The 14,937-nt window shown below is 56.3% G+C and overlaps 1 protein-coding gene across 1 annotated transcript in view; it reads right to left on the reverse strand.

Moving 5' to 3' along the window:
• The window catches only part of WWP2 (WW domain containing E3 ubiquitin protein ligase 2), a 44,231-nt gene that overhangs the window by 14,349 nt on the left and 14,945 nt on the right, over positions 1-14,937 (reverse strand). The window contains exons 6-10 of the mRNA XM_009289436.2: positions 14,643-14,770; positions 12,101-12,112; positions 11,684-11,900; positions 5,052-5,141; positions 2,950-3,124 (exon numbers count right to left, since the gene is read on the reverse strand). Of these exons, the coding sequence (XP_009287711.1) occupies positions 2,950-3,124; positions 5,052-5,141; positions 11,684-11,900; positions 12,101-12,112; positions 14,643-14,770 (622 nt within the window). The remainder of the gene's footprint in view (positions 1-2,949; positions 3,125-5,051; positions 5,142-11,683; positions 11,901-12,100; positions 12,113-14,642; positions 14,771-14,937) is intronic.

Genomic DNA, 14,937 nt, shown 5'->3' on the forward strand with positions numbered 1-14,937 from the left:
TCCAAAAACCACACACAAGAGGGGAAAAAATATCGCAGGCCTTTCCAATGAAATCATTCCCACAAGCCCTGTCCACGCCCAGCGCTTCCTGGCGGGCCGGCGGCCTCCTCCTCCCCGGGCAGGGAGCGGGATGCGCTCGCACTGAGGCCACATTCATCCCGCGCAGACGGGCGGCTCCGCGCCCCGCCGCCCCCCCAGCAGGTTGGGGGCTGCCGCACAAAGCAACTTTCTTCTTCCCCGGGGCAGGCAGAGCCCGCGGCCGTCACCCAGCCTGAACCGGGGGATGCCCCAGGATGGGGGGGAGCAGGCTGGCGTGCTGCCCCGCTGCCCCTGTGTGTGAGCACCCCCCCCACCGTCTCCAGCTCCACTGGAGGTCCCTGGGGATGGAGGCGCAGCCCCGACAGTCGGGGGTTCAGGGGAGAAGGAGGCCTGCGAGTGCTTTTAATGGTTAAATAAGAAACGCACTGTTACCAAAAAGGCATTTTCATTGCACCTCCTGAATCCCAGCTGCTGGAGAGGGGCCGGCATCCCAGCCCTCTGCGCTGGGCTGGGGATCAGAGTCGGCCTGGGCTCAGGAAATGCCACCCGCAGCAAGACCCGTCCCTCCCGCCCGGGAACAGGAGGCAGCCCCAGGCCCAGGCATGGCTGCTATTTGGGGTGCCAGGGCCCCCCACTCCGAGACAGGTACCAGCACTCGGGGTGCCCCACGGCAGCCCAGCACCCCGGGGATGTCCTGAGGCACGTCAGGGATGGGGCTGGCACAGTCCGTGCCTCTCCGAGCTTCATCTCTTGTACCTGACCCCACGTGCCAGGACTGGGAGCAGGAGGCACTGCCCCGGCAGCAGCCAGCCCGGCACGGCGTGCCTCGGACTTGGGGCAGTCTCCACTCCCTCCCTGCCCAGACAGGCTGGCCAGAGACGCAGCCGAGTCACATCCAGCGGTATCACCTCACTGTGACCTAAAAATAACTAATTAAAACTAACAGGGCAGAGACACAAGAGCCCGGGGCAGAGCTCCTGGGAGCCGGCCCTCCTGCATCTCTCCACAGCCCCTGGGAACAACCTGGCCCCTCATGCTGGCAAGACTCCTCGGTGCAAGGGATGCTGCGTGCAGGCACAGCCCGGGGAGCCCTGCGGCACCGAGGCGCCTGCTGGCAGAGCGGTCCCTGGCTGCACCCCGGCCCCCCCAGCTGCGGCTTCCCCCAGGGGCTGCACAGAGAGGGCTCTGCACCGGCCAGGGCTGCAGCGCTGCTCATCACCTGCCCACCTTCCTCTCCCACCAAGGAGGGCAGGTGGATGCTGGAGACGGGAGGGCAAGGCAAAGCAGAAAGCCCCTGTGGGGAAGGAGGCAGAGCAGGAGCCATCACCGCTGGCAGCAGAGAGCTTGAAACAAAAAGTACAATCGTTTCATCAGGCTAAATCTGGAGCACGAGTCCCTCCCTCTGCACTCCGCGGAGCCCGGCCAGGGCAAGTCACGCAGCGCTGGAGCAGCTCCAAAGCTGGCGCTGGTGGAGACATGAGCGAGTGACAGGCCCGGAGCCCCGTTCGGCCTCCGGTGGAAGCCCCCTCTTGCGCACCCCTCCGCAGCAGTCCTGCAAACGGCGTGCCGAGAGCAGCAGAGCCGTGACGGTCCACCCCCTGCCACGAGGCTTAGAAGGGCTGGCGAGCTGTCCGGGGAGAGATGGGCAGGGGGAGGAAAGGGGCAGAGCAGCTTCCCGCACCCCCGGGGAGCTGCCCTGGTTGCGTCTCATGCGGAGCGGCACCGGAGGATGGACTCTGCAACCCCTCCCAGAGAGCATCTGAGCTCCTCGCTGGAGCACAGAGCTTTCACCAGCACTAGCAGCGCTGCTGGGACACGTCAGCCTCCTGGCTTTCTCCGAGAGGAGCTAAACATTGATGGGCAGTTGGTCACCCTGCTCTACCCACCTTTACTCCACACCTGCCCCACCAGACCTCCCCACCTTCTGGCAAGAGCCTTGTTTTACACCACAGCACAGCCTCTGCAAGGCACATGGCCAACTGACGGTGGAGAGCACTGGGACATCGCTGCTCCGGGAGGTGGAAATGCTCCAGCAGTGCTGGACCCAAGCACTGCTCACCCTGCAGCACAACGGCTGTCAGCACGGTCCTGGTTATCAGAGGGTGCTCGCCACCGCTGGAAGCCAGGTCCTGGCTCCAGCAGCAAAGGCAAGACCAGGACAAGAGTGGTCTCTGCCCAGGAGCTATTGCTCTGCGGGGCTGTTGAGAGATCATTCCCTGAGCAAGGAAATGCAGCTACTCAGCCCAAATCAGGAACGAGGGGAAGAAGTGGAGAAAGCAGGAGGAAGCTCGCCGAGCCCAGCAGTGCTCATTCCCCACGCTCTCTGTTCCCCTGGCTCTTGCAGCCCTCACCGTGCCAGCACTTGTACCCTGGGCCTGCAGCTACTGCTGCTGACTCCTGCTGCCACCCAGGACCCAACTCACTGTCCTCAGTCCAACGGAGACTTGGGGAGGGACGAGCTCAGCCCTGAGAACCTCCCCTCCTGCTACAGAGCAGGCTCCCACAGCTTCCTCAGCATATGCCCAGCCCCAACAGCACGCAGCAAGTCCTGAGAGCCTCACAGGTAAGCAGCAAGGCTTGGCTGACAGGAGCCATGGGAGAAAGCGTGTGCCTAGCCACGTTGGCACTGAAGGGACACCAGGGACAGGCTGCTGAGGACACCTCCCACCACCCTTCAGGCCCATGCAAGCTGTTTTATAAAAAGAAAGTTACTCCCACGGGGTTCTCTGCATGCAGCAGAGGAGCTCGTGGGCTCTCCTGTCCGAACACTGCTCTGCCGAGCTTGCCAAGCCGACAGACCCCACACAGTCCAGCAAGCACCTCCCCACGCACAGGGTCGCCCAGGCCAGCCCAGGTGAGACCAGTGGGAGAGCTGGGTGAGACCTCCACCACCGCAGCCCCCGCTCTCACCTGGTACAGGAATCTTTGGCTGAACTGCTGCATGGCTCCTTGGAGCTGGTTTCGCTGGGACTGCCACTGCTCATAGTTCCTGACATATTCGGCCGTGGGGCGCTGCCATGTGGTGGTCCGGGTGTTATGGTCCACGTAGTAATACCTGCCTCGAGGATCCACACGCTTCTCCCACCTGGAAACACCAGAGGAAGATGTCACTGTCTGTCCTCAGACAGCTCGGCAGGTCCTGCTGGCAGGTGCCTCCAGCTGCCATGTGGCAACTCAATGCTAATGCTGGTGTGAAGGCAGCAGAAGGAAACCCCAGAGAGGTCGGGAGGCATAGCAGAAGGCACACCCCATGGTCCTACACCAAGGAACCTCCCATTGCCCTCGCCCGAGGGCTGCCTCCGGGGTCTGGACATGCAGCAGCAGCTTGAGAACATCCAGCTGCTGCCCCAGAACATGTTGAAAGGCTGACCGAGAGGAGCACTGGGTTGTGAGCCACCTCCCCAGCTGCCCACGCTCCCCTTGTGCTCCCCGCGCAGCGGCTCAGCAGAGGATTTGTGGTCGAGTTCTGCCTCTCAGAAACGCAGGTGAGAAAAGCAGCTCATAGTCCTCCGAGGGAGAGATAGCCGAGAGCTGCCAGGGCCCAAGGGTCCAGCTACAAAGACTGTGATTTTTCATTTCACTCTGACTCTACAGGCTGACTTCAGACACTTGCTCTCTGGCTCCTCTCACAAGACTAAGATACCCTTTAACACAAGGGCTCCATGCCCAGCTCCAGCACAATCACCACTTTCACAGCTGAAGGGGCTCTTTTGGACAAAGATCCACCAGAAGGAAATACAAAAGACTAGCAAGACTTGAAGCACCTCCCTGCAAGGGCACGTGAAGCCTAGACGGGATGGCTAGACACTAGCAGAGTTTGCACCAGGATGCCGTAAGCATTCCTCCAAGACAGCTGACCTCCGACAGAGGCAAGGCACTGGGTTGGAGACCTGTGCAGGAGGGAAGGAGCACACCTGGGGTACTCCAAACCTACCTTTCCAGGTAACAGCCTCCCTCTTTTAACACCAGACAGATTTTAAGCTGTTGTAGGATCAGAAAGCGGCTGCAGAGATCACAGCTTAACTGAAGGTAGTTAACTGAAGGAACCTGGAGGCTCCCGTGGAGGAAAACAGGACAGGTTTGTATTTCACTTTCACACATTACGCTGGCGCGTGTGTGCCCACAGGAACCTGGAGGCTCCCGTGGAGGAAAACAGGACAGGTTTGTATTTCACTTTCACACATTACGCTGGCGGTTAAAGCGCACTTAGTCATCCCAGCCTTGAACAAACTCAGTCTAGAGAACAACAACAGTTTGGCTGTACTGACTTCTCCGCTTTTAGGAGCACAAAGAGGTGAGAATTCAACAAGTTTCTGGAAAGCACGTGGCCTCCAGGGCTTTGTACAGCCTTTATGACCTGAAGACTTGTTTACTCCTGCAAATGAAAGCATGGCCCTCCTGGACATGAGTTTTGCGGAGTGCTTCCTGCAGGTCTCATGGAGCTGAGCAGCATCTTCTCGAGCATAAGCAGACCCCAACGTGGCTGAGAACATAAGAGGCCTCTCAGAGAGTGCAGGGTCCAGCTCCAGGTTTGGGGCATGCTGAGCGTGCCTGTTTCTGCTCACTGGGAGCTCAGTCCTCATCTAGAAGCATCTGTTTTTCCAGGTGACATGAGGCCCACCCCCTCCCTTCTCCTGGTCCTTGGAGGGACTTTGCTGGCACCCTGTCCTAAAGGCCCACCCCTCTGCTCTGCCCACAAGCGGTTGTGCTGCTGCTCGAGTGTTCAGTGATGTTCCATGGACTGTTTAAAAAAAATAATCCTCTAACAGAGGTCGAAACGCAACAGATTGGAAAGCTTTTTCCTTTTTACAAATGCTGAAAAGACCTTTCTGAGAATATAGGGTGTGCTTTCAGGCCAGTGAACACTTGGTCATCTCACCCCATTTCTTTCTAGGAATGAAAAGACCTTCCTGCTACCAATCCACTTCTCCTCTTTTGTGCAGACTCCCGTGCACCTGATACAACAAGTTAGTTCAGTACGTGAGATGCCAGCTGCCCCCAGAGGCCCTTACCCTGGAGGAAGGGGTCTCTCCCACGTGGTGGTCTTGTTGTTATGGTCTACATAGTAGACTCTACCATTAGGCAGCTCTCGCTGTTCCCACCTGCAAGAAAGAAGAAAAAAAAAAAAGTCATGAGACAGTTGATACTTGCTAGCACAGAGACCGAACCCTGGCTGAGGTGGAGCTACCAAAACAAACTGCCCTCCGCGACGCCAGCCAGAGTGGTGTGCCTCCTGCTGCAGGGCTCCCCGGGCACCTGCCGCACCAGACAGCGCTCCAGGGCCAGCTGGGGAGAGCAGCACCCCTCAGGAGAGGACGTGGAGGAAACCCGAGGCAGATGAGATGGCGCCTGTCCTCTCCTCAAACACAGAGATGAAGCGAAGCGGTTCAGCTGGAACAAGCAACGTGGATCCAGCAGCCTCAGCCCCTGCACCTGGAGGGCAGCGAGAGCCGGAGCCTTGCTACACGTAGGACCAAGAGACTTCGCAGGCACCTTCGTCTACTTTAAATCATGCCCGAGCAGCCTCCCTAGGAAAACTGTTTGCTGTGTACCCACAGACTCAGACTGCAGCTGTGCAGCCAAGCCTCCCCCACGGATCAGTGAGCTGTGAATAATTAATAATCACCTTATTACCAAGAATGTCCAGAGAGCTGCATCTGGCGGATTAGCAAGCCTACCTCCTCGCATTGCTTAGCTACAGCGTGCTAACCTTTATTTAAAATAAAGAATGACAGCAGGTCTACATGGCAGTTGCTTGGCTTGCTAGATCAAGGCGATCAAAGACGTGCCGCAGCAGCCTGCTTTCTGAAAACAGGCCTAATTTGGAGCATAAATTCCTAATTTCCTCCAGAAAGTAGGAGGGTCGGCATAAGATTTCACACAGGGTCAGTTTTATGTCCTGTGAGTTTTTGATGTAGTTTTTGTTTGGTTTCTCTTAATACGTCTTTAAAGGGGAGCCTTTGAGTTTGGGCTGGGGCTGAATTTTCTCCTTGGCGGTTCTCCTGCTCACTGCTGACAGATACTGCTTAAAAACATCGCGTGGCCACAAGGCACTGGGTTTGGAGGTGGTCCCTAAGGGGAGCCGGTGCGATAGGGAGGCCTGGCTTTACACAGCTACACTGAAAACCATTCTTTGCCTTAATTCATTCATGAAAGTTTATGCCCCGGCAAAGGTAAAAGCTCCGAGGAGCACCGTGCTTTCCTGTCAGCTTTTATTCTGCAACAGAGAGAGGCGAGCCAGCAGCTGCGGACAGATAAAGTGTTCTCTTGCCACACTTCTGCTCCCACAGGTCTCCCTCCCAATTCAATCTTCAGTCTCAATTAATTATCACAAAAAGTCCTAGGAAATTAATATACCAGCTTCTGCTGTGACAGCAAGGGAACAAATCTGGGCTTGCAGAAAGCAAGAAGCCCTTAAGGAGGAGACACATCGAGTGTCCATGTCCCATTGCCCAGGCTCACACCATCCCTGCTCCCCCTCAAACCTCCCAGGGGACAGTGAAGCCACCAAACGGTGACCTCAGCCACAACCACAGATCTGCTGTGACCACAGGTCACGCACGTCACAGCCTCGAGACCGCTCTCGAAAGAGGTGGGAAGGCAGAAGTGGGGAGAGCTTCAGCCGTGTATCCAAGCCCTGGCAGCGTGCCGTCAGCTGGGGACCCCAGCGGTCCAGCAGCCACGCAGGCAGCCTGAAAAACCTCTGCCCTGGGCGGAAGGCAATCTTGCACTCTGAGATAAGAGTCAGTTCCCCGAAAGCAGGAGGGGAATGTGAATGCCAGGCTCAGGATTTAGCAGAGAGACTGTCTAACCCAAATCAGAGCTGTTGGCTTCGCTCCTATGGGCTTCTCAAAAGCACTGTCAACTTAATGCGTATGCAGAGACCAGGTGACATCTGCAGATAAAAGCTACCAGTCAGCAGCACTGCATCTTTCTCATCCCTAGAACAGGTCTAGGGTCACCAGTGGTTATCTCTGATGGAAAGAGTCCAAAGCAGGACCTATTGCGCCTTTGACGGTTGGACTCGATGATCTTAGAGGTCTCTTCCAACCTTAATGATTCTATGATTATTAGAATTATATAGATTATTATCCACCTTTGACAGCAAGGGGCTGCCAAGCGTAACACCACCCAAAGGAGTGACCACGTGAGAGCAGAGCCGGCACTACCCGGTGCTGTTCTGGGATCAAGACGTCTTTGTCTCCCCGCCCGGTGGTCAGCCCTTTTCCTGGGTTACCCCTGGGCAGCGTTGGGCGTTGTCAGAGGGGAAACGCCTGGAGTTTCCTGTTCGGTAGCAATGAGCTCAGTGCTTCACGAGCATAAAAGCACCAGGACAGCTAAAAGACTGAAATCTCTAAAGAGAAAATCAGCATAGCTGGGATTTCTTGAAGACACAAGCGTGTCCACCCCATGAGATGGACGGCAGAAGGTCCCCGGGCATCTTCAGGGAGAAGGCAGGGCTATGAAGTGCCGCTGGCTGGAGAGCTGCCCACTGCAGGCAGAGCTTTGGGAAGCCCCTTCCTAGACTCGCACTGCAGGTGCTTCAGATCGCCACCAGCAACCAGATACGGAGCCGGCACAAGGCTCAGGTGGAGGAACACTATTCGCAAACAAAACTCCAAGGCACAACTCCGCTCATGAGACTTTGCAGGAGTTGGCATCCTGTGAAAACCCTTTAAGCATCATCTTTCCGAGGTCAGTTGTACATAACAGCCTCCTTTGGGCACATCCAGAGACTGCAGCACCACTCGCTGACAGTGAGGACAACCCCAGCCAGATGTCCCACCCGTTCTGTCCACACTGACATGCGGTGCTTCACAGATGAACGGGACCCCAGCCTTGTGCACACAGAACCAGTGGTGCCAGCAGTCGTTACTGGAGAGGACAGGTCCTCCAGACTCATTAACAATGGGTTCTCTGATCAATACACCTCTGAGGACTTGGAAGTCCTTTATGACAAGAGGCTTTCAAGCCCCCAGGTAGCATTTCTCTGTGGCTGTAGAGACCAGAAATCCCACGATGAGGCGTCCTCGAGGGCAGAGGGTTTCTGGATCCCTCAGATAACTCCTCTGGGTGCCCTTGTGACTGCAAAGAGTCACGCAGGACTGGGGAGAGCTGCTGGTGGCAGCTGATTTATGTCCACTGTCCCCGTTTCACAGCCTATACAAACAGGTGACAAGTTCACATGCTCCTCAGGTCAGCAGCTCCCTGGTGATCTGAAAGGTAAATTTGCTGAGGGCTGCCTCGCCCTACGAACAGTGAATCACCACCGTTAAACAGCAAGCTGTGACGAACTCTTATTATCACTGACACACAGCAACAGCCTCAGAAACAGGAGCACTGGGGGCAACCCATCCTTGCTCAGACCACCTTGCCCAGCCCTTCACAGGCCTCAGCCTTTTCGAGCTTCCCTGCATCCCGTCTGCCATCCCGCAAGGGACAGCTCAGGGAAACGTACGACAACGGGCTCTTCCTCTGGGGAGCCTACATCCAGCTGGCGTTCCTCCCCCGTGCCTGCTGCCACATCGCCACCAGCAAGGAAGATGAGCAGTTTAGCAAGCGCTAGATGGTGGGAGCTCTCACCCATGTGCACCACTGCTGCAAGCACGAAGCGTGCGACGTGTCGGCTCCCGCTAGCTCCCCTCCGACCGACCGCAAGGCTTGCCATGGCAGTGGATACAGGGAGCCATGGACGGTGTGAAGTGGCAGTGCTGAGGCAACCCTGCAGTCCAAACAAAACGCCCTCCTTATGTAAGAAACCACAGCCCCATGCCTTCTGCCAGGCAGCATAATGTACCTCTTTGTATGGGCGAGACAGCGCTGTGTATACATAACGACCGTCCGTCCCCCACGCAGGATCATCACTGATAGGAACCAGATGCAGGAGCCAGCAGCTCTTGTGCCCTCCCCCCTTTCGCTATCACTCTGCTCGGAAACCCCCACGTGAGAGCCGGGACCCCACGCCGAAGGCCTTGAGAGCTGTGACCGGCTGCTCCTGCGCCACACATGCTCCCCGGCTTCGCAAGGAAACATGCTCTGCCCAAGCCAGGAGGATGTGAAGGAGGTTCTGGGCACTGTCAGGGCTGGAATTATTCAGAACACCTTCCAGCACCCTCCAGCCCCTAGAACAGACTCCCGGTTGTGTGAGAGATGCCTTTGTGCCTGCCACATCTGGTGCAGATGTTCAGAGACAGCTATCTGAGCAGACAAAATAGCTCTGAATCCCCACATGAACCCAGCCGCTCTCGACTCCATCTGCACGCAGCCTGGCGCAAGCAGGGAGGCTGGGGCTCAGCGCACCCACCAGCACGCAGCAAGGAAAAGCTGCCACCCCTCCAGAGGCTGAAGGGAAGTCGAGCGTGAGTGCTTTCCACGCTCCCACGGATAAAAGGAGACTCTTGGAGAATGAGGCAGGGCTCCTGCAGAAAGCAGGAGAGACAAGACGGCTTTCCAGCTCTTCAGTGCCAGAGCGACTGGCTGCTCTGCGGGGGACGTCACTCCTGCAAGCGGCAAAGCAAGAGCGATCACTCGGGGGCTCTGCAGCACTCTCTGCACAGCCACCTCTGCAGGAGCCAGGCCAGCGAGGGGCTACCCTGCACCGCTTTCTGCGGAGCACGCTGCTGCTAGAGCTGAAGTGGCCTGGTTTTGTCTGCATCCCTTCTGCCTGAGACATCGCTGCCTCCACCAGCCCAGCCAGCTGCATCCCCATCTCCCAAGCTGGGCCCCAAACCACTAAACCAATACCCTGGTGTGGTGAGCCAGCCGAAAATCAGCTGCCCTAGATCAGGTCTCAAGAGATCCCCAGAAGCTCATTTATACCACCGCAGGGCCACAGTGTTTTGTGCAATCCCTGTTTAGCAAATCCCTGCTTGTGCAAACCCCTGTTAGCCCAGAACCTGGTCTGGCCGCTCTCAGGGCAGGGCTTGCACCACGGAGACCTCAACGGACTCAATTCTCCGCTCTCCTTCACCTGGGAAGACCTTGATACTTGGTCTCCATCTGACCAAGCAGGTCAGCTGCTACCCAAGCCAACCCAGCACGAGCATGTAACTCGGACAGCACATGCAAGAGGGTTGCTGCCCTCTTTCCCCCCTACAGATCCTACGGTCAGGACAGGGAGGGACAGATACACACGGTGCTAATCAAAGGTGTCTCCAGAGATCCGAATTCCACAAGCTCAGCCTGGAGGACAGCTCGCTACACCTTCACTGCTCTTCTCCAGCCGTCTCCCAAAGTGCAACAGTTTTATCCTCCTCCCCGCTCTGACATGCACAATTTTCTGGTGTGTGAGCACCGCAGGGAGACAGGCACAGGGAGGACACGGGCCACCCTTCCACCCGGCTGGACCAGGTAAATGCAAGTCTGGCATGTCTTAGAAAGCAGGGCTTGCAACCTCCCCGAGCCTCTGGAAACCCTAATCGTGAGATACTCGCAGTTCCTCTCCGCCCTGGGAAAGAAACTACAGCCTGTTTCCACCTGGGGCCGTGCAGAGGTGGGGAAAAGGAGACCTTCAGTCTACCTGGTAGGAGCAGAAAGGGGCATAAGCTCTGGCTGGAATAAAGACCTTTTTCAGAGCACTGGACTTTTCCAGCTGCCTGGAAACAGGAAGCGCCCAGGCCAGAGAACAGAAACCCTCACACACCCCGCATAAAGGCACACTGAGCCGTTAACCCTAATTACCTGTGACTGACACACGAGCGAGGCCCTGACCTTCCAGGCATCGCCTCAGCCAAAGGAAAATAAACAGCTCCCTTCATACGAAACACAAGCCATTTTCAACCCCCCCCCGCCCTCGCTGCTTTGCGTTTTCAGTCCAGAATTAAAGGTGTCTGAAATACACGGGGAGAATGACCCAGCTGCAGCAGGAAGGGGGGCTGAGCCCAGAGCCTGCCCGCCACCCCCACCAAGAGACAGCAAGCCCGCCGGCATGGCTCAGCCGGCCCCAGCTCTCCTCCCAGCCCCTTCCCCACATCCCACGGAGGAGGAGGAGGAGGATGCAGAGCATCCGCACCAGGGAGATGAATGGGCACAGCTATATGAAGGTCCTGCCCACCTCCCCCCAGCAGTGGCCAATGCCTCCACGGTGTCTCTGGAGTGCACGTTCATGCCCTCCTGCTCAGAGGGAGCTCCCTGGAAATCCATGCTCACTCCCTCATGCGTTTTCCTCTGACTGATCCCTTCAGCGGCCCCAGGAGAGCAGAGGACTCTGCTGCTCCCCTGGGCATGGACACTGAGAGGCTGCTCGCTGCAGAGATGTGATTCACTGTTCATTACCCTAGAGACCCAGAGCGGACACAGATCAGACCCCAGCCCAGAGGAGGAGAGAGGAGTCCACAGCACAGTCACAGGCTCACAGGCCTAGGGAGGACAGGCTGTGCCAGGGGAGCAAGGGCACAGGGATCCCTGACAGGCACTCCCAGGCCCCCTCTGCCCTGCTGAGCACCAACGTTTCCACCGACTCCCGGTGCAGCACAACCCCCTCCCTCAAACATCCTCTTCTTCCAGCACACAGCAGTGCCCCAGTTTGCTCGTGTCCCCCCAGCCGCCCTTCCAGGGCCCTGCCTCCCTCCCCGAGGGCCACAGGCACTCTGTTGTGCTGGCCCTGTCAGGGGACAGAAAGTCTCAAGCAGAAGGCAGAGCTTACCCGGGGGGCAGAGCATCCAGGGCTAGCACCGCTGCCCGGGCCGGTGGGGCGCTGGAGCCGGAGGCTGCCTCCTCTGCCTCTCCAGAGCTGGTCAGGGCAGGAAGGGCAGGAGCGACAGAGCTGTCAGCCACGCTTGACACCGCCACGGTCGGTACGGTCTCTCCCGTTGCCGGTCTTTCCTCTTCAATGTCTGCGGCACCCGCTGCATCTCCGTTCACTGGAAAAGCAGAGGGTAGAGACATTAGCACCCAGAAAGGGTAATGGGGGGCCCGTCTGATCTACCACACCCACGCAGCCCTGGAAGCAGAGCACGTGGTGGGTGGCAGCCACTACCACCCAAGCATGGGACCCACGGTGCTCCCAGCCTGCAGCAAAGGCAGCACCCCCTTCACCCAGCAGCCAGATCCCTCTGTGAACCACTGCCGCTGCCTTTTGTCCCGAGACAAAAGCAGAGGGTACTTTGCATTTGTGCTCAGTATCTCTTCTGCCACTTGCAAACGTGCTGCATGCCTGATGGGAATTCAGGTAACGAGCAGGAGCTCAGAAAGGGCCGGCGCAGTGTTCCCCCCAGGCAGAGGGAAGCCCAGGCTCAGCAAGTCGGCTGCTGCACTGGTAAGAGCTAAACGTTGCTGGATTTCACTGAACTTTTGGAAAAGGGAAGAGACAGAGCAAAGGAAAATTACAAAGAAAACTGATGAGGAGGAAAATGCAGACCAGAAAAAAAAATGAAAGGGAATTTGTTTGACAAATATTTATTAGATAGCCAAAAAACCCTGAGACTTGGCAGTCCAGCAGAGGATAACTTTCGCTACAAGACATCCTGGCTTCAGTGGCAAAGCAAAAGCATTAAAAACAAACCAGCAACAAGTAACAAAGAAGTAAGGGATGCAGACAGAGCTCCACAAGTTAGAGTTGAGAAATGTAGAAAACTGTAAGGGAAGTATCTGTGTCTACAAGCCCAAGTATTTAGAATTATTGTAGGAAAAAACCTCACAACGGTATAAACCCCCACAGATGGGAGACTGAAGAACTACAGATGCTCTGTAGAAGAGGCAGACTACTTAGAACGCTTTTGCTTTGCGGCTGGAGTGAAGCAGGACAGCATCCTCCAGCAGCAGATGAATCTTGGTACACAGCATCAACAACTAAAGGAGCCCCTCAGGCAGCATCTATGGACGATGAAGGTTTCCAGGTCAGCAGGCTCACAGCAACTTCCACCGGAGTCCTGCAAGACTCGGGTGAGGAGGTCTCTGACTGCTACTCATTTCTAGCAAGCCTTGGAAAGGGCCATTTTAGAAGCTTCAAACACGTTGTGCTAATCTTCAAAGGGAACCGGCAGAATGACCCAGGTAACTACGCTGTGATCAGTTTGATCTCAGTCCTGGACACAACAGGGGAAAAGCTGATCCAAAGTTCACCTGACAAGGAAGGGCTCCGGAGGGAACACAGCTAGGGTTAAGCAACGTGGCTGTGGAGAAAACATGCCATGAAATAATCTCCTTTTATTGTCGGATGAAATTACAGCTCTGAGTGACAAATGTAATGGGGATGTTCTTGCAACAGTGTGCTCAAAAAACATGATAATATCACCAAAATGTACTAAACTGAGGAGGAAGAGGATGGTTTCCAGAGGCATTCCACAGAGCGCAAGACCGGGTGTCCAGCCCTAATCCCAGCAACCTGAAACACTCATCTCCCATCCTGAAGTGTAAAATCATCACCAACAGGACTTGTGGGAGACACAGAGGTAGGCAAGTGGTAAACAGCGACGAGGACGGCACAGTCATAAAGCCACGGGGGAGGCTGGGGCTGGGACAATAAAACATGTTTTAAATAAACCAAAGCCAGGGAGTCAAGTTGTAGTCGCAGGAACAAAAATTGTCCACAGCCTGAGGGAGCGTCCCCTGCACAGCGAGGACACTGGGAAGGGCTGGGTGGGCACAGGGGACACCACGCAGCATTCGCTCCTGGTACAGCGCTGCGCGAAACAGGGCGGAGGCGAGCCGCAGCCCCGGGGAGGGGAGCACGGACCAGGAGTGACAGCGGAAAGGCAGCATTTCACATCAGCCTTCCGCTCCCCCATCTCCCTTCCCAAAATGGGTTTTGGCAAAATTGAAATTGCATGGCTCCAGGTTTTTCCAATGAAACGGAAAAAGAAAAAAAAAATCTTCCTTTTGGGGTTGAACAAAACATTTCTTTCTACCCGAAACAAAGCACTCTGCTTCTCCTTCCAGGTCTCCGATAAAAGCAAAAGAAAGGATGGCCTGCAAAAGCAGTGCAGGGGAGCAGGAGATGCCGCACTGCTTGGCCAGCTCCATGGAGCCAGAGAAGGAAAACAGATAAACCACTTGTAGCTTCGTAGTCAGGCACTCAGCAGGTCCCAGACCCTGCTCTACAAAGTATTTATGGCTTGGTGAACAAACCCAAGAAAAGACAAGAGAAACCCTTCCAGAAATACCCTCTGGCGTAAGAATCAGCCCCCTTTTGAGAGGCTGGTTTGTGCCTTCTCTGGTGCTCGACAAGACAGCTGCTCCTCCCCACGTCGGTGGGCAAAGAGCTCAAAACATTTTCGCTGGAGACTGATGGGCAAATTCAGCTGAACGCTCCCAACCCTGAAAAAAGTCCACTCAGCTGTGATAACTGTCCTCCTTGCTGTGGCATCAGTGAGGTTGCTGTCCCAGTATCCTTTTAAACACCTGGTGCTGGATGCAGTATTTTTTGTCAGGGAGACTCCAGAGAGGAGCCACAGAAATTATTCACGACAGGCAGAACAGATCCTACCAGTGCACTCTGCGGAGCTGCCCAGCTTATCAAAAGTAAAATCAATAAAAATCAATCAATTCACAGGGAGGAAATTCCCAGGCACTACAAGATCCGTTATCTTAGCAAAAACTCATTTTCTCCCACAAAACGCAGCCCCGAGCTCTGTCCCCGCCACCTCCCACGAGCACTGGTTCACCTGTGCCGTTGGCCATGCTGGCGTGCTGCGTGCTCTTGGCCTGCTGCCGGTGCCGGCTCCTGGTGCTGGGACTCTGCTCTCCGCTCCCCGTGTTTTGCCTGGCCACTCCACCTGCATGCCGGTGCGTCCTGCAAGGGAAAGAAACACAGGAGATGAGACACACCACTGGCCTCACAAAGAAAACCCTACTCCTGCCTTTTTGCCTCCGTCTTGTGCTACTTCTCCCCCAGCACAGCCATCGGGCTCCCCCGAGAACGGCCAGGATGCAGCCACATGCCTCTGCTCCTCCGGCAGA

This window comes from Aptenodytes forsteri, unplaced genomic scaffold (genome assembly GCF_000699145.1).
Source record: "Aptenodytes forsteri isolate BGI_AS27 unplaced genomic scaffold, ASM69914v1 Scaffold269, whole genome shotgun sequence".
Lineage (NCBI taxonomy): Eukaryota > Metazoa > Chordata > Aves > Sphenisciformes > Spheniscidae > Aptenodytes > Aptenodytes forsteri.